We start from the raw sequence: 19,503 nt of genomic DNA, 5'->3' as shown, positions 1-19,503 counted from the left end.
GTCAAAAACTGGTGGTTTGCCTAATGCAACGGAGAGTAAAGGAGTACGCTTTGAAATGTGGGGGTAGCGTAGGGGGATCTTACTATACTTCTTGCGCTCTTGGCGCTTAGAAGTTACGGACGGCACGTCGGAGTCGGAGGTCGACGTTGATGAAGTGTCGGTCTCGTAGTAGACCACTTTCCTCATCCTCTTGTGCTTGTCTCCTCTCCGATGTGACTTGTGGGAAGAGGATTTCTTCTCCTTCCCCTTCCCTTTGTTGGAGGAGCTCTTCTTCTTCTCCTTCCTCTTGGTACGGGACTCTTCCGATGAAGTGCTCTCGTGGCTCGTAGTGGGCTTGTCGCCGGTCTCCATCTCCCTCTTGGTGTGATCTCCCGACATTACTTCGAGCGGTTAGGCTCTAATGAAGCACCGGACTCTGATACCAATTGAAAGTCGCCTAGAGGGGGGGTGAATAGGGCGAAACTGAAATTTACAAAATTAATCACAACTACAAGCCGGGTTAGCGTTAGAAATAATAATGAGTCCGAGAGAGAGGGCACAAAACAAATCGCAAGCGAATGAAGAGTGTGACACACGAATTTGTTTTACCGAGGTTCGGTTCTCGCAAACCTACTCCCCGTTGAGGAGGCCACAAAGGCCGGGTCTCTTTCAACCCTTACCCTCTCTCAAACGGTCTCGCGGACCGAGTGAGCTTCTCTTCTCAAATCAAACTGGTAGCAAAGCTTCCCCGCAAGGACCACCACACAATTGGTGTCTCTTGCCTCGATTACAAGTGAACTTTGATCACAAGAACAAGTGAGAAAGAAAGAAGCAATCCAAGCGCAAGAGCTCAAAAGAACACGGCAAATCTCTCTCGCTAATCACTAAAGCCTTGTGTGGAATTGGAGAGGATTTGATCACTTGAGTGTGTCTAGAATTGAATGCCTAGCTCTTGGAAGTGGTTGAGAAGTGGAAAACTTGGATGACTTGAATGTGGGGTGGTTGGGGGTATTTATAGCCCCAACCACCAAACTAGCCGTTTGGTGGGGGCTGTCTGTCGCATGGTGCACCGGACAGTCCGGTGCACACCGGACATGTCCGGTGCGACAGCCACGTCACCAGGCCGTTAGGGTTCCGACCGTTGGAGCACTGACTGTTGGGCCCGCCTAGATGTCCGGTGGCGCACCGGACATGCACTGTGGAGTGTCCGGTGCGCCAGCATGGGCGTGCCTGACTTCTGCGTGCGCTGGCGCGCATTTAATGCGCTGCAGGTAGCCGTTGGCGCCTGAAGTAGCCGTTGCTTCGTTGTCACACCGGACAGTCCGGTGAATTATAGCGGAGTGCCGTTGCGAATTCCCGAAGCTGGCGAGTTCAGAGTCGCTTCATCCTTGGAGCACCGGACACTGTCCGGTGTACACCGGACAGTCCGGTGAATTATAGCGCGACGACTCTGAGAATTCCCGAAGGTGCGAAGTTCAGCTTGGTGTCCCCTGGTACACCGTACAGTCCGGTGCGTCCGACCAGGGTGCCTTCGGTTGTCCCTTTGCTCCTTTGTTTGAACCCTTTCTCTTGATCTTTTTATTGGCTTATTGTGAACCTTTGGTACCTGTAGATCTTATAGACTTGGGCAAACTAGTTAGTCCAATTATTTGTGTTGGGCAATTCAACCACCAAAATTAGTTTAGGAAATAGGTGTAAGCCTAATTCTTTCAATTTGTCTTTTCCTACTCGTGTTCTTTGATCTGTGTCGACTTAATTTGCGTTCTTTTGTCAATGGAACATCCATCCCAGGTACCTTTGGAGCACCCAAAAAGATTCTATATAGGGATGACATTTAGCCATGGTGCAGATAATAAGTTCCTTGGAGGTAATATTTATCCGTTTTAAATTCTTAGAAGGTGTCGTTTCAATATTTTTGATGACTCGCATGAATAGATTTTTTGTATGATCACGCTATTTTGATGTTTCCATGCGGAGTAGTGGCAAAGAATTTTTGTTGCCTGAAGACCACACAATGTCGATTATGGACTAGAGATTGCAGGAAGTTGGGAAATATATCACCTTAGACAAATTTGATAAAACGGCTCGCCCATTTGCAATACTAGCTGAAGATTTTCCTCCAACTGCTCCTGAACCCTTGCATGTTCGCTTCTGCAAAGATATTGAATTACAAGGAGGAAAACTGGTAATATCTAGCGCTGTTACATTGGACACTTTCATAAGTAGACAAAAAGAATTTTGTATTTTTTTGGACTTTATTATGGTATTTTTCCTTACAAGACAGAAAAGGTATTTTGCCTTACAAAAACCACAAATAGGACTATGAAATGTTGCAAATGATATGCCAATAAAAACAAGGATGATAAATTTTAGCCTCCATACACCACATATATGCTTCTTACCTTCTTACAAAAAACATAGTCAACACAGAAATGTACTTTCTAGATTTTTTGAAGTCCTCAAAATAATTGACAAGCACAGCAAGACCATAAGCAAGAGGTAGCTGCCCAACATTTTCCAAGATCTCAACTCTCTTATTACCATCCCCAATATTTCATTCTTCAGATTCTTCACCAAAACTTGATTGTTACTCCTCTCAAGGCCACAAAAACAGTAGAACCAAAGACAAGGAGACTAAGTGGAAATAAACCAAACTTACGGGGGTTCAAACTTGCAACTGTCCACTGTTACAAAAACTACAAATTTCATTGTAAAAAGAAGCTACTCGGGTATTGAGAGTCTAGCAGCAAAAAACAAAGAGACGATGTAAAAAAGATAAAAATGGATCATCACTAAGGAATAATTTATGTGTACTACTTTCTTGAAGATAAACGGTAAATGAATTGTGTTGATGAAAGACTCAAACAGTAACCAAGCTACATGACTATTATTATGCTATATTCATATGAGAACATTCTTTATTTTATATGTTTAAGTTACTTGCATGCAGTGAGATAGCCTCAATAGGTTGTGCACAATTCAGTCCCAACAATAATTGTCTTGCTTCCTATCAACAGGAAAAAAAATGTCAATATCAACAAACTGAACCTAGATGCCATCTAGATATCCATATGATTATGACCCAATAGAGTAAACCAGGAGTTGAGTACAACAAGGTATAATATTTGATATATAGCTGTTAGAGCAACTCCAGTTGGATCATCTACAATATCTTCTATTTAATATTGATACCCAATTTCATAATTTTACACAATAATAATAGAAGTAACAATCAAAATTCTCTAATATTGGTAAACAAAAACAGTGTTCTTGTGATCTCAGTTCAGTCAGCATGGCTCTTGGTTGTATTATCAGCTACCCACTAGGAACTTGACTCCCTTATCTCAGTCTCTACGGACAAGGACCATGACAACCTCGTCGACGAGTATGACTACATCGTTGTGACCTCCTACGATGGCGGATCCTCATGCACCTCTTAGATCTGCCTCTTCCTCTTCCCCTCCAAGTCCTTGTCCTCACTTGGCTCCTTGTTGGACGACTTAAAAGTCCGAGAGTGAACATCATCTTGGTGGGGATGTGGTCCACCTACGTCCCGGAGCAGTGCCCCATCACCTTCAGCTCGTTGATGTCCTTTAGGCTCCCAATGACGCTCTTCCTGTTTCTGGTGCTCTACCTCGAGTCTGCACCAATAACATGGGAAGGGTGATGTCCGCTTACCTCGACAGGAACCACCTCAGAGTTCAGTTTGATGGGTAGGTTTTCCCCTTTTGGCGATCTCTAGAATATTCTAAAAATAAACGCCACAATGGCTTGAATTGTTCCTTTGATAGTTATTCTAAAGCACAAAAGTCTAGCGCATGTCATTTATTCCAGTTTTCTGATGGGGTCTCCATCTTGATTGATTTGTGATAGACTGACATGTTCGATGACATTTACACGGAAGATGGTTTTGGCCGTCTTCGGGGTGTCGCATGCATTTGTGATTTTCTTGCCAATTCAGGTTTTGGATAACATAAATCTCACTAGAACAATTGGACAATTCTTATAGGATCTCATTATCCTATGGATGACCAAGAGCCTGATGGACAACATCCATGGGTGGGGAGTTCTCTTCGACGACAGAGTTGGGGATGGAACCGTCACTGTAAGTGCACAAGATCCACACCCTCTTAACCATTCTGCAGTGAAGATTTGCTACATGGGTTCACATGACAGCAACCTCTAATAGTTCTGTTTGTTTGATATTTTAGTGTACCTTTTACTTGCAACTAAATTAATCATGCTCTACTGGATTAAGAGTTTTTAAACTGGTCATTGCAAATATCATATGATTTTTTTAGGTTGGTACATCTATGATCTTTCTCATCTCCTTTGAATTTGTTCTGTTTATAAATCATGTAGGGGAAAACTGGAAGCCATTTTGAATCGAATACGATTCCACCACCTCTAACTCTGGGTGATTAACCCACTTGAATTTGACTTCACAAAAGCGATTTCTATCAGAAACCAGGTATTCCAATTCCACCTGTCGGGATTTAAGGCCTTGGCTAGAAAATGGAACATAGAAATTTTTATGTGCTAGATAGTTGTGGGAGTGTCAGAATCTCATTCTTTCTGAGAACACCATGGAAGATATGGAATTTGATAGTTTATTCTATAGTACAAGTTGGTAGGCTTGATAGTTTAACTATCTGTTTGCAGGTCGCTGATGTTGTATTTAAAGAATTTGCTTGACATCCAAAGGTCTATATTTGGAATGGTGAAGGTACAATCTGAAGTCTAGCTCTAAGTTGTTCAGTATTTATGCTTTTTGCTCAACTTGATGAACTAGCGACTATTTTTACTTCTGTAGAACCTAAACCTAACATGGGACATCTTGAATGGGCTGATCCTTTTGTCATAACAGCAGACTCGATAAGTATGTTAAGTGAGGCATGCCCACTGATAACAAGTTAAACGCTAAAACAGAATAGACCAAATTTACTAAATTAGCGCATAGTGTAGTTTAACCAATTTGATCACTTTGAGAAAAAACAACACACATTTTTTCATAATTGTGCATTCAAAGGGTTGTCTGGTATTAAACTGTCATCACCACTTCTCATCTGATAGCTTCTACACTCCCAAACTATCTTTTCCTTGTTATGAATATTAAAATTACTGGTGTTAAAAGGACCATAAATTCAATGGTCTATGTTTGCTTTATACATTTCGCAGGACATCCATTACCCATGGTGGTGGCAGCACCTGTCCAGCTAAACCTCGACGAGGTCCGTCATGGGACCACCGCAGCGCCTACTGCTTTGAGAAAGCAGATCGACGAGGGCACCTACGGGTAACACCCCCTCCCATCCCATCCTCCCTAATCGATCTGGTGATTACTCTACCTGTCTACTCTCCTAATCCACCGATTCGCTTCATTACTTCGCCACCGTCAGCAGTGAAGTGTACATGGCGAAGGAGACAGACTGGATCTGCATGATGTTACATGAGCATGAGGGTTGTGGACTTGAATTCCACAAATTATACACACATGAAAAAACTGCTAGGGATTAAGTGTGACTGTGTGATGATGTCTGGCGCTCCTGTTCAGCAGGTAAGGTAGCCATCATGCTTTTATAGTTGTATATTTTGATTTTCTTTTGCAAAAAAACCGTACCACCTATCAATATCACCCTAGAAGATGGCAGATTTCATATGAACAGTGGTGGAAGAGCTATCGATCAGCCACTGCATCAACACATCATATTGTGTTGGGCTGCTCCTCCGCGGTGTACGATAGGGACAAGACCACCTCTTCCCCCTCCCCGCGCTTTTGTTGATCGGCCTTCAGTTTCTCAAGGTGAGTTTAGTCAAAACTTTCTTCAATATGCTTTTGCTTATCGACATGTATATTGTGCTGGATTAGCGATTGTTTGTAGTATTGAAAATATTTACTTGTGGCTGGTTTGCTCTTGCTGATCGACATGTATATTCTGTTGGATTAGCGATTGATTGTAGTATTGCAAATATTTACTTGTCGCTTGTTTGTTCTGTATTGAGGAAGAATTGGTAAATCATATGTGTGTGGTAGCTAAATAGATCTGGTAACCATGACTTCCTAAATTATGTCCTGATCTCCAATATTCATCTATTGGAATACTGATGACGATAAGGTCCAACTAATGATTTCTCTCATTAACAGGTACGTGACTGTGAGCACGGGGTTGCTGCTAAACAGCGACCACCTCAACCTACACCTCAATGGTACGCTACTCTGTGTGCTTGATATATTGTTCCTTTTTCCCACAACCAAAAAAACATTTCCCTAAAATAAGTTGCAGATATAACTTGGATGTTTGAACAATTTTCCATCATTTTTTTAGTTCTAAGCTTCTCAACAATTGGATTGTACTTTCTATACTCAAATAAACTGATTCTTAGCCAGATGAAAAGTTTATTCCAAATGGGCTCCTGGACATTTTAATGTTGTGGCGTTTAAATGCTCCCATTCCGTCCTTCCTGATAAATGGTCTTCTCTTACAGTTTTTTTGAGAAATTACTGTGAAGGACCGTACTAGAGGAACCATTGGAAGAACGCCACCTCTGTGTAGAATTTGAGTAAGTTCCCACTCTATGCAATAAATATCCATATTACGCATGTCTGCAGATTACGACATATGCTGCAATAGCAAAGGACACATTTGTGGCATATTGCTTTCCTTTCAAAACTTGAGAATCATGTAGTCATGCATTAGATTGACATGCACCAAATTTAAGCTAACTAGAAAGTGGGGCAAAAGGTTGAGGCAAGCAAAATATTCAATAACTCTCATTTGATAACAAACCAAAAAAATGATATCTGAACCAGTTAAAACTACAAAGCAGGAATAAGTTTAGCTTGTTACCGAGTGCACAAATTTCAGGGAAAGAATGTCGCTTTTAGAACGACATAGCCACGACAATCCCCTTGTTTCCAAATAGAGCAGACCAGCACCAAGGTCCGAACCTAGAAATAAGATGAACAAGTGAATCCCAATCAAAAAGATATAAAAGAGTTTATACCATCTAATTTCCAATGAGTGTGTTTTTAGATTCTAACAACTTGTGCTCATTCTTTATAGAATTTTAGAGCTACCAGTGTTTACACTTTTACTGAAATTTTTTATCCATTCACAATTCATTTTCATATGTCTTGTGTGTCTGAAGCTTTTACTCTATGAAACCCTTCAATTGCTGCATTGGTTATAGTATATATAGCCCCAAGAAAAAGGAACAATTTTAAACCATAAAATTCTGCATGCTAATATTTTGCTATATGCCAAGAAAAAGAAAGACATTCTAATAAGCAAGGAGTTAAATAATGTGGGAGAGAAACCTTCCAGACATGTGTCCTCACTGCAAATCGAATAAGTAGTCAAAGGACATTGCCTACTGGTTTTTTGTTTCTTTACGCACACTGTACCCTGTAGCAAGCAATTCACGGATGAGCGAAAGAAAGGTCCCTGATTTGTACTGCTGCACATCTCCTATATATACTACCTACTCGAGGTGCTAGAAGTATGGAACATTCTCTTTAGATGATGTACCTTTTAATTACAGTTTTAATATTTTCCCATTATAAACACTTTGTGATATTCTTAGTAGCTCATCATCTTTCTCTCTCTCTTTCTCAACATTGTAGATTGGCAATGATGCTTCTGAATTTGTTGGTCCACTTGTATTGAACCTGTTGATAATGGTATGTTTCTCATTCCATGACTTCCCCCATCGTTAAAATGACTATTGAAGTGCATTGATCCCAGAACATACTATGCGATTATGCGTATCTCAGCGCACCTTTATTATGCTCCTTGCACCAATATACTTTGTTTTTTTTCCTTTTTCGGTCTTTGAAAAAAGGTGATCCATCTTGGAGCAGTACATCTATGCTTTCTTGATTTTTGCAAAAGTGGTCTAGGTCATTTTTGTTTCCTGCATGTTGTGCACCATATTTCTTTATTGTTTGGTGTACTTGGAAGTTGAAACAACAATTATAGTACTTGTGACTCTTTTCATTTTTTAGTCACTTGGGGTTCTTGCTGAGGCACATTATTTCTAGAATGTCATGTGTGTGGGTTTCAGATTCAGATCCACATTGGTATGTGTTTCTTTATATGCAGAACTTTTATTGTCCTTCTGCAAGAGATGAAGTAGTCCTTTTTGGCTTGCACTTATTCATGCTGTCAGCAATCAGCATGTGTGCTTTCTTATGCAATCATTGTGGCTTTGTTTGAGTTGTTCAACTTCTATTTAGAAATTTCAATTAGAATTTAGATCAGCATAAAAAGGCTATGATAGTTCTTTTGTAGTAGAAAGAAGCATCATCTGTCAGGTTGTGTTGACCTCATAGTTTGTTTCCCATTTATTGCTCCACTGCTGATTAAAGATCAAGAGTAGAAATCCACTTTGTTGCCTTTTGTTGTCTAGACTTCCCTATGCTTTATAGTCCTGCGGATGCTTAGTATTCTAACTATCTTAGTTTACTTAACCTTATGTAGCAGAAGATAGTTGTGTGTTTGGTCCTAACTAGCCAAAAAATCAGTGTTCTAAAATAAAGTTGGTGGCAATGCCATATTCCCTTATAAATCAGTGAAGGATGAGGGTGACATGCTAAAAATCAAGATGAACACATGATGTCATTCTTTCAAATAATACAACATTTAGACCCCAACAAGCCTGACTCCCAACACTTTTTTGTGTTCATGTGAGATACAACTTTTTCCCATCTCTTGTTTTAATTTTTTGCTATATACTTATTTCTGGATGCGACAGTTGGTTCGATCGGTGCTGCCCTCTTTTGGCATAGGTTTCTGGACTCTGGACTGCTGTGCAGATCCAACTGACTAGATCGATCTTTCTATTTGTTTGTGAGCAATGCTGACCTCTTCGGGTGAATTGCTCTACGGGTTCACAATTATAACACATTAACATGTACATTCTCTACATATGGAAACTAACCCAATTTGTTCACAATTTGTAGCGCGTAGACTTAGAAGCGTTATTGTACAGGTATAGTTGAGCTACAGTTTACTAAACTTTGGTTAGCAGGAACATGATAGGCTTAAAATATGATTCATCCTTTTGCAGGCAACATGTGGTACACTTGCTTTATCTACGGCAACAGTGAAATTGATAGCACCAGATGGAGAGGAGAAAATAGCATGTTCAGTCAGAATGCAGCTTACAAGGCTGTTGACAAAATAATCCAGATTTGTTGGCACCACACTTTTAATCTTTCTTGCATTGGTACACTACTTCTAAGTTCTAACAATGGAATATGGATGATGTTTTTTCGGTACACTACTTCAAACCTGAACGAATATGAATGTTGTATTTTTCTTTTAATATTAGAAGTGCCCTCTCCGTACTTTTAAAAGAAACTTTACTTTGTGATCCTAAGTATTTATAACATCTCTTTCAATTGTTTCAGGCATTGCGTGATCCATACTTCAAAGGTCTTGCCAGGGCTGAAAGAGAACCATCCTGTCAGCCAATCAGAAAAGTGGAATTTGACTTTGAGCACAAAAGAATGTCAAAGGAAGAGATAAGAGAGCTGTTATTCCGGGAGATACTGGAATATCACCCACAACTGCTGAGTAGCTACATTAATGGCACAGAGAGGACAACCTTTCTCTACCCAAGGTTTTAGCTTTTCTGTGTTTGCACATGTATGTTGCTTTGCGCATGCATGTAATTGCTCATGTATCCATTCGTTTGAACACTTGACGGAACAGTTGCTGGCTATTTTTATGCAGTGTTGTTGATCAATTTAAGAAGCAGTTTTCTCATCTTGAAGAGAGTGGTGGTAACGGCCCATCAGTTCCAACAGACAGGAAACATGCATCCCTTCCCAGGTAAATAGGGCATCATAGTCTTGATTTCATTTTCACACTGCTTTGAGGTGCAATTTCAAGTACATTTACATCTTAGTTCCTCTCCATATTAAGGTTCTCCCTTGTGGCCTGAGTGCCCAATGGTAAGGAGTAGCCGGGAAAGTTGCTCCCACTTGTCTGGGCTTCTGTCCTTTTGTCACTGTAATTTAGTTGAGTGAAAGCTTTTGCCTTTTGGTTTTGCTAATCTGCAGCTTCATTTTGTAGGACCACTGTGGTTCACTCGAATCCAATTCCTGCCAAGGAACAACCTCTTGCTGTGTCATCAAGGGTTAGACCAGTCTCTGATGATTCGTGTAAGAATCCTTGGGAGAAAGCAAGTAGTCCTGGAAATGTTACCAGGACATCTCTGACTCCACAAGGGCTGCAAGCACAAGCATGTACTTTCGTGTTCACTTACTACCAACTCCCTCTGTTCCAAATTGCAAGTCAGTCGTTTGGGCTTAGATACAGAGCAAAAACTATGTTATCTACAAAAACCAAAACGACTTATAATTTGGTTCGAAGAGAGTACTACAAATGATCTGTTGATATTTTCTGACTTACGATGTTCCTCCCTGTTCTGAGATTGTTTTCCATTTGCCACAGCAGGATCAGTAAGAGTTAATGGCCCAGTGACGGATTCAAGGTATCCTGCTCACCAATAGATCCCACAAGCATACGGTTACCGCCAAATGCCTGCAAGGTTGGACAGTACCAACCCATCGCAGGCCATGGGAGGTTACACGCTGCAGTCACAGAAGGAAACATTATTTGAAGAGTTGCCATTTTGAAGAGTTACTCGAATCCAATATTTTGCTCTTTTGAATTCCTTGGTGTACACCGGCAAATATTAGCATATTTGAAGAGTTGTCATTTTGATCATCATCTTCATTTGTACTTTTTGGGTCAGATCTAATAAAGCATCAGCATTAAATTTACAATGATCACCTAAATCCATGGTTTTTATTGCCTAGAGCTGGTAATGTTTCTCTGGTTTTGCATTAGTTGCTTGAAAACTGAAAGTATCTACATGCTTCTCTATTGCATTTTACTGCACATGATGGATTTGTTTGATGTGTAGGGATTTTAAGGTATGTAAAATATCTTAACTTTTAAAAGATGTTAATAAGAACATAAAATAGTAATTAGTATTTTGAATTTTAATGTATCTTATCGTAACATGTTCGCTCCGTAGCAACGCACGGGCATTCACCTAATTTGAGAATGGAGGTAGTAAATATTTGAGAATGGAGGTAGTACCGTACAGGCAATGCGTTGTACTGAACAATGAAGCTTAAGTTATATTTACATTGGATTGCAGAATGGCTCGTAAGCGCAGTATGATCAATACTAATCTTCTTGCCCCTATGCTACTTATAAATTCTAATCCCTACTCAACGTTTCTGAGTACATGTTTTCCACCACAATTTATTCAGACTATACATATGAAGTCAAAGAGAATTGACCAGAGGTACCCGATTGCTCCTTTGCCTATAATGTCAGTAGTATCTTCAGGCTCCAGCAGCAGTGTCATTCTATCGAGCAATTAATGTAAATGTTCAGGATGAAACTGTAACAGGTCACCAGTGAAGTTATACTAGAAGGGGCTCCACCAAAGGTCTCCGCCGAGTATCAGGGTCAGGGAGGTCCATGGTATAAGCCACTATTGATGAAAGCAGCGAACAGACAGCTGGAACTAAGCCCAAGCCAAGTCTTGTAATTGAATAGCCAAATGCTGTTCCTAAATTTGATCTGATCTCTGTACTTCCTGCCATGCAAAATACCAACCTCATCAAAACTTTCACCGGAAGATTACAAAGCCAATTTTGCTTATGATGATGTGCAAGTATTCAGATAGTGGCAGTAATTACCTTGATAGGACTCAAGAATATACAGAACTACTCCACATGAAACTTTGTCAACAAAACTTAATGAGCCATACACAAAAGCACAACCATTTAGATCTTCTCCTACTAAAACACCTTCCATGCTAATACTTGTCACCTGGTATCAACGAAAGCACAAGAAAGATAAAATTATCTAAGTGACTCCCATTGCATCACAAGAGCATACACTAAAATATGTGTAAATGAAATTCAGCTGAAATTAAACAGGATACTATAACATTTAAATTGAAAGGGCAAATAAAACACTCATAGTAAGGAGTTGCAGCACATAACGTTCAAAAAAAGAAGTTGCAGCACAATGTTAACAGTGACACAGGAACAAATAAACTAAGACATACCTAAACAAAATTTATCTCATCATAACATGGTATGTTGAGTTCGCAACTGGTTCTTTTTCTCTCAAACACACAGGAAATGCGCATAATTTCATTACAAGGGGGAGAAAAGAGCCAGATTTATAACACCACATGCATACCCACTAGAAACAAACCAATGCTGCACAGACATTAGAGCATACACATCATAGGACACTCAACAAGGCAACCAAGAGTCAATTCTTAACTAGTGATGTAGTTTTTCACACATACGTAAGTCAGCTTTTCAAGGTTAGGACAGAATAGGAAGTGAGCCTAGCTCAACTGGTTAGGTGAGAGACTAAGAGGTGTGGCCATGCACCCAATCACCCAGGTTCAAGTCAACCCTTGGACTAAATTTGGGTGCCTATCTCTCTTCTTAATGAAAAAAATACCTAGTTCCTCAGGTTCGATCTCAAGATATATAACAGATCTGATATGTAACATCTCACCAAGATATATAACATAACTGATCAGCAAGGACACATTTGCTAAACCAGATAGTCCTGAAGGCCAGGGTTGAAATTTAAGAGCCAGCATACCCGATACATTAGCAAGCTAACAACAAGGTACGGTGGGCCAGAATTAGAGCATACCACTATGACATGATAAATTGATAATGTAGCTTCTTACATGTAGAATTTTTTTATTTAAATGTGTATTATCAAATTAGCTACATAGTATAAAATTTAATCAACATACTATAATAAATCTTATATCCTAAAGTTTGTAACATCTCTGGGAAGTACAGGTGCTAATTGAAGTTACAGTATACTTACTGTCATAAGTGCATTCGCAGCTCCTATTATGATTGAAATAGCATACATGAGGTTGTGCATTCTGCTCGGTAGAAAAACAATTCCAAGACCTGACAATATCCAAAGCACTGCTCCAGCTGAAAAGTAAAGCTTAAGACGCCAACTTGACCATCTAGTCTCCTATAAACAGTTTTGGAAGTAATTGAGTTGAGTAACAAAGAATTCAATTAGACAAATTAGATATTAACAAAATAGTCTGACCTGTAATATTACAGATACTATCAAACTGCAGATGTAGATAATAGCAGGTACCTGAAATGGAGAATGAAAAAATAATTAACCCAGGGGGAAAACTATATGTTTTTTTAACAAACACAGGAGAGTTGCGTGTCATTATATTAAGAAGGAAAAAAACATAGGAGAGACAAGACTTGTCCGCCCCTAATACAAAGGCCCATAAGCCAAGACCCCCTTCATTCTAACACAACGCGCCACTCACACAAAGTAACACCACGACCAAAACTATATGTAAAAGGGACAAACTACTAATTCTTACTGACACTCCTTCCGTCCACAAATGTTGGTCGTTCTCACTTTTCAAGGAGTAAAACATTTTTAACTTTGACCATATTTATATAAGACAATATTAATATTTATAGTACATAATTAGTATCATTAGATAGATCTTAGAATCTTTTTTTGTAGTAAAATTATTTGAAGATACAAATGTTGCTAATATATTACAAATCTGGTCAAACTTTAGAAAATTTGACTGGCACGAATACCATAGCGACAAACATTTGTGGACGGAGGGAATACAAGTTATTAAAATGCGGTTGTGTCTTCACTGGAGACAAATAAAAAACAAATTTTATCTAACATATGGTTCAATATTCAAATTATTTTGACTATTAACCATCAGGTTATCTGAATTGACCACCAAATGTACTAGAGTTCATAGATAGCAAGCTTAGTCTCAGAAAACGCTTAAATTTAGAAACTTTTGAGGATTCAAAGTTCATAATTCGTTGATAATAAGTTATACTGAATATAATAAATCACTCGTTTGTTCAATCATTTAAGATTTCTGCAGTAGCATGTCCATCAGTTGAGTTGAGTACACTTCCACAAGGATATGTCAAATGATAAAGACAAACTAAACACAAGAGCCAAAACAAACAGATGGGACTTACCAATGCTTTGGAGGATTGACTCATTTCTAAATCATTGATTACATAGAAAGCAAGAAATGCCTGTTCAGATAAATGAAATGTTATCACTGACGGGTCATCTGGTTGAAGCTCCAATGACAGGTCTTATAGTTTAAATCTACTTAAATAAAGGTAATGCAAGTCTACATACACCAGAACTTTGTGATAATGAACAAAAGAAGATCTTTAATTTGTCCAAGAAACATAAATGGTAATTTGGTAATATTCATGGCTTAAAAATATGAATAAACTATAATGTATAATAATAATTCACTTAGCCACAAAAGGCCTCTAGTAGAGTTTGTTAGGTGGTGTGAGTAGCACTCCTCAGGTCCTAAGTTCGACTACTTGTGTGAGTGAATTTCAGGCTAGGGTTAAAAAGTCCCCTCGCCACATGTCTAAGCCTTTTTTTTAATAATTCAATTAGCCTAGGGTGATCTGAAATTGATATATTAAACACACTACTGCCTTGTTGAAAGAAATGCGTATATTTACATTTATAATGCAGAAATTAATAAGTAATTTTGAGATATGTAACATTTAACACCATAGGAAACAATGAACCTATATGCACACTCTCATTAGCATGTCAAACTGAAGATAGATACACCAACTTATGCTATTTTGAGCAAGTCGAGGTTCTATAAGGGCACGTACAGTGGACTACTGGAGGTGATTATCTAAGAAATCAGTTTCGTTTTTCTTTTGCCATATCATAACGCTAGGTTTTTATAAACTGGATACGATGCTTAAGCTCGCTCGGGTGCTTAAGGTGTGCTAACAACATAGTTAAGCCTATTTTGAAGAACTTGTTTTCAACCCTAGCCTACCCCAACTTGCTTGGGACAAAGACTTTGTTGTTGTTTGCATTTGAGTGATTAACTTTTATACATGTGCTTAATGATGTGACAACATTATCTCTCTTTAAGAACTCATGCCTAACCACCCTGTGTAGCATGTGCCCAGGGGCGGACTCACCACCCAGGCACCGCAGGCGGTGGCCTGGGCTGGCTCGCCGGCTGCAATGGAGGGCAAGGCGCGAGCACAGTGCACGGAAGCAAGCAGCACGTGGCACGAGCACAGGCGTGGGGATCACACCGTATTCTCGCCTAGGCTGTCATCAGTTCCTGGGTCCGCCACTGCATGTGCCCTTAAGAGAAACCACAACCAACTGTAGAATCCATGTTCAAGGTAAAAAGCAAAGAAAAAGCTAAGGAAAAACTTAGTGAGGTAGGCATATGCTCACATCTACAAGCACAAAGAAAAAGGCACTATGCCCAGAAATAATCTAAACCTTGCTATGTATCTGAAAAACACTCTCAGACACAAATTAATAAATTGTGTTACGTACTGGCATGCCTTGGTTTGCTGGTAATTTTACAGTAAAAAGGGAAGTTTACTCTTGAGTACAGTATATTAACCTACTGGAGATAGTGAGATATTCTCTGACACAGCTGGTAGAATATGTCATGGCCAAAAGGGAGCACAACATAAATCAACTAAAGTTTTTTTTATCTTACGCGCAGGAGAACTGCGCATCTGTAAACAGAATGAAAAGTACAAATGCCTTTAGAAGTTCCCAAAAGAAGAGACGATTTCATCCCTATATCACAGAGCAAAAGATTACAAGATACCTGTGAAACATTAGTCACCAGTCTAGTCAGAGTATAGACTAGAGCAACTTGGTAGTACAATACTTTCTTGAACCAGTAGGTCCATGAAATTCTGGAAAGACTCTTATCTACACAGTGCCGAATTGATCTGAAGATAAAGATTTTGTTCAAGAACAGCAAAAAAGAAGAGATGAAAAAACTAGGGGGAGACTATGAAGGTTTCCATCTTACCCTGGCTCTTTGGTTCCAACCAAGAAGATGACAACAAAGCAAGATCCAATGGAAATGGACACATAAGCAATCCAACGATACTGGCCAAAGTATTTAAAAATATAATAAAATCAACAATATGAGAAACATAGAAATACAAAATAGTTAATACAAGAGAGTACCTGAAACATTACGTTCACTGACTGCAATATAGTAAATATCAACAAAGCAATGCCATACAGGCTAAGATTTGCAACCTAGCAAAAGCATGAAAATTAAGAACATCAGATGCAATTACTTTGTCATTTGGACATGGTAGAATGAATTATCGAGTGGAGTGTCCTAACCATCGTGAAGGCATTACGACAGCTTACAAGTGAAACCCGGCTAGTTGGATTTGATGACATGCAGTTTACCATAGACCTTAGGAGCATATAAAAGATATCCATAAATGTAATGCTGAAACCATAGAAAAGCATGGAGAGAAGTAGAGAAAGAAAAGCCATTACATATGAGCGACTTGAGTAACTGCCCAACCAACATTAAAAATAGTGGCAAATGTGCTGTATCCAACAGTCTCCAAAGTAGATGAATTAGTTCCCATAAGTTTGCAAGGAACACAGCTACCAAAAACAGACGAGAAGGAAATTGCCACTAAAATAGATCCTCCTGCATGCCACAGTTTGAAATGCCCAAAGCGATCCATCTGGAACAGAAATGGTATGATCATAACTTCATATATCTACCCCCAGAATCATGCACAGTAAATGTTAAAAATGAATCTAGCTTGTTGTGGCTAAAAGGAGAATCAATTAAATGTTATTTTATTGCAACTTCTAATAAATAAATCATGTTATTTCTAGGCGCATACCAATTCCCCAACAAAGATTGTTGTGAAGCCATCCGCCAATTGTCCAGAAAGCATGACAATAGCAGCATCGCTGCAAAGGTGAATTATAAAGTAAAGCGTCTGAAATAATCCTGAAGCTTTTACTTCCAATCTGTCAGCATCTCAATATTACTCAAAACCTGGATAAACAAGCATGATCAAATCTGACAACTCAAGATTTTAGACAGACCCTACGACATGCCATGGATGAGAAAATTAGTAAGCACTTTCCTAGTAACTGACATGTTGCTATTGCCTTACTAGTTTTTTTAGCATAGTAAACCATTATTTTTCTTTCTGAACATTACTAGCACAAGTAGTAAAGAGGGACATCAAAATTGTGATGATCAGTTGTGCAAACATTTGACAGTTTTAAAGAATTTTTTTTACCAAGGATGTTTTAGAGTATATTGCAGTAAAATATTTTATGTAGTATAACTTGGAATTAAACATGAATTTACTTCCTAATGCATAGCAGCAGAGGTAAAATTCCTGTCGCAGTAGAGTAAATAGACTTAAAACAAGGCTAAAGTGAGTGCATAAATGCCTCCAATTCCACGTGATTTAGCAACATGCTAGAGAACAGAGTATAACCATTACGATAGGAGAAAAAAAAGATGTAACCAAGAAAGCACATACCCTGGACTGAGTCCCACATCCGTCAAGAACACCAGCAAATAGGTAAACCAACAACTTGATGTGATGTCATTGAGCATATGCCCAGAACCATAAGAGATTATGGACACTCGCCCTAAGGGCTCGTCCAATTGTCCGTCGTTTGATGTCTCAATGTCCCTCATATTAACCATTAACTGAAGTTGACAAGATTACAGAATTAACACCTGCGCCAAAATGGCACTATTGTTACATTCAGTTATTAATATGTAAATAGTACAAAATATCACTCCCAACTTCCGGGGGGAAAAAACAACACTGCGAAGCTGCTGTGCAGAACATCCATTAAAACTGAAATTGTTTGCATGGTACTCATGAGTTTCTGGAAACAAGGCAAAATTCCAGGTAAAAAACCAAATTTGAGTTCATCTTTAATATATTTTGATTGATCGACTGGCAACAAGCTAATACATGATCATATTTTGTGAACTTGTACACAATTCCTACAGTGACAGCTCACAGCTGACACAACAAGATTCAAGTTCAACTCGCATGACTGGTCCTGACATGTGCTTACATTGTCCTGCAATAAACACGAGACACGGACCATCTTACCGATGGCGAATTGGCGACTGGGAAAGTACAAAGCCACTGCATAAGGTCAGCTGGTCAACCAGGCTTTAAGTCGATCGCCCAAATCGAATACATGACCATTTACCCAGCACCTACGGGCTACAGGCAACAGCGACTACTTCAGTGCGCCATAGTTTTAGGAAGAAAGAGTGGAAAAAAATTTACACGCGGAAAGATATATTCGCATTTCCACAAAGGCACTGACCCCCGCCCTCCCACTCATTCCAGAACTTTATGGAGCCTCCTCTGGTGTAACCTTTCCCAGTCCGAAGAAGGATCCCCAAATATTCACGCCCACACGTACAGCCTGCCCAAGCAATTTCAATAGGACTCGACACGCACTAAAGAAAAGCTTCGCCACAAGATCGGTTTTTTTGGCACTCCCACCTCCCAGGTCCAGAAGGACGGAAGGACTGGCTCCATTCGAAACTAAATCGAGTCAAACAATAGGGAGTAAGCATTGAAAACTTGCGAAAATGGTCGGTTTTTTAGCAGCCCTGGTTCACACGAACTACCAGCAGGCTGTAAAGAAAACTACACATGACCCCCAAGAACCTTTGAACTAACTAAACGGATGCAGAGAGGAACTCACCTGCGCCGGCGAGGGTCTCCGGTTTTCTGCCCGCCCGCGCCGCGCGGCTCCTCTAGTTCAGAACTTTTTCGAAGAAGGAAACCCCGCCGCAACTATATCTCGGGAGTCGGGACCCAGCCCGAGGAAGGCGACGGGGAGTCGGGGACACAAGGAACGTCGCTTGGAGGGCAGGCAGGCAGGCAAGGTAGGGGTGCAGCGGAGGACGGGAGGAAGAGCGGAGCGCGGAGGGAGCAGCGGCGGGGACGCAACGCAATCGTGGAGGAGAAATATAAAAAAGTACAGTGATGTGGTGGGTGCTCCGAGGTCCGAGCGGAGCCCGCTCGGGTGGGAGGCCAAGCATTTTTTTCAGAATTTACAATCGCCGACTTGAGGTGGCGGGGCGGCGCGCGTCACGTCACGGCCGTCACCCCGATCTGCCTACCGACCGGTGCCCAGGCAGCCCCGGCCCCGGCCCCGGCACGGGGTGACGGCGACAAAAAACATACCAAAAACGTCGCTTGAGCTTGGAGGACAGGCAGGCAAGAGGCATGGACGGGAGGAAGAGCGGCGCGCGGAGGGACTCGGGAGCAGCAGTGGGGACGCAACGCAATCGTGGGGGCGCCGAGGACCGAGGCTCCGAGCGGAGTCCGCTCGGGTGGTGGGCCACCGGTTGGAGACGACGAAAAATACGACGGGGAAAGCTTTTTTTTCAGAATTTACAATCGCTGACTTGTGGTGCCAAGGCGGCGCGCGGGACGCGCGTCACGTCACGGCCGTCACCCCGGTCCGCCTACCGAGCGGCGCCGGCAAGGGGTGGAGACGTACGCAAAGACGACGCACCGGCGGAAGTGGTCTCGGGCGGCATAATTAGGGATGACAATGGGTACCCGAAACTCGATGAGTAAAAACC

General features: G+C 40.5%; 2 protein-coding genes across 4 annotated transcripts; one reads left to right on the top strand and one right to left on the bottom strand.

Moving 5' to 3' along the window:
* Nucleotides 1-9,362: 9,362 nt before the first annotated feature.
* LOC109940821 (mitogen-activated protein kinase 10) lies at nt 9,363-10,808 on the top strand. The gene is made up of 3 exons (XM_020541128.1): nt 9,363-9,603; nt 9,717-9,815; nt 10,059-10,808. The coding sequence occupies exons 1-3, from the start codon at nt 9,491-9,493 to the stop codon at nt 10,372-10,374; spliced, it is 528 nt and encodes a 175-aa protein (XP_020396717.1). The 5' UTR covers nt 9,363-9,490; the 3' UTR covers nt 10,375-10,808.
* Nucleotides 10,809-11,087: 279 nt separating this feature from the next.
* LOC100193601 (uncharacterized) lies at nt 11,088-19,110 on the bottom strand. 3 transcript variants are annotated; one of them, XM_035960386.1, is made up of 13 exons: nt 18,615-18,971; nt 17,414-17,616; nt 16,757-16,914; nt 16,395-16,591; nt 16,233-16,308; nt 16,068-16,142; nt 15,907-15,986; nt 15,697-15,823; nt 14,045-14,104; nt 13,113-13,163; nt 12,873-13,031; nt 11,705-11,837; nt 11,088-11,601 (listed from the first exon to the last, which is right to left on the bottom strand). In XM_035960386.1, exons 3-13 carry the CDS (start codon nt 16,808-16,810, stop codon nt 11,426-11,428), a joined length of 1,188 nt encoding a protein of 395 aa, XP_035816279.1. In that variant the 5' UTR covers nt 16,811-16,914; nt 17,414-17,616; nt 18,615-18,971; the 3' UTR covers nt 11,088-11,425. The 3 variants fall into 3 exon arrangements, with proteins under 3 accessions (XP_035816279.1, XP_008650910.1, NP_001132176.1); XM_008652688.2 differs by lacking the exon at nt 18,615-18,971 and adding an exon at nt 18,005-18,121 and having other exon boundaries at nt 16,757-16,826; NM_001138704.1 differs by having other exon boundaries at nt 11,089-11,601; nt 16,757-16,826; nt 18,615-19,110.
* Nucleotides 19,111-19,503: the final 393 nt, after the last annotated feature.

The sequence above is a fragment of the Zea mays genome, chromosome 7 (genome assembly GCF_902167145.1).
Source record: "Zea mays cultivar B73 chromosome 7, Zm-B73-REFERENCE-NAM-5.0, whole genome shotgun sequence".
NCBI lineage: Eukaryota > Viridiplantae > Streptophyta > Magnoliopsida > Poales > Poaceae > Zea > Zea mays.
Note: the sequence above shows the minus strand (reverse complement) of the source record. Positions and strands in the feature narration are given on the sequence as shown.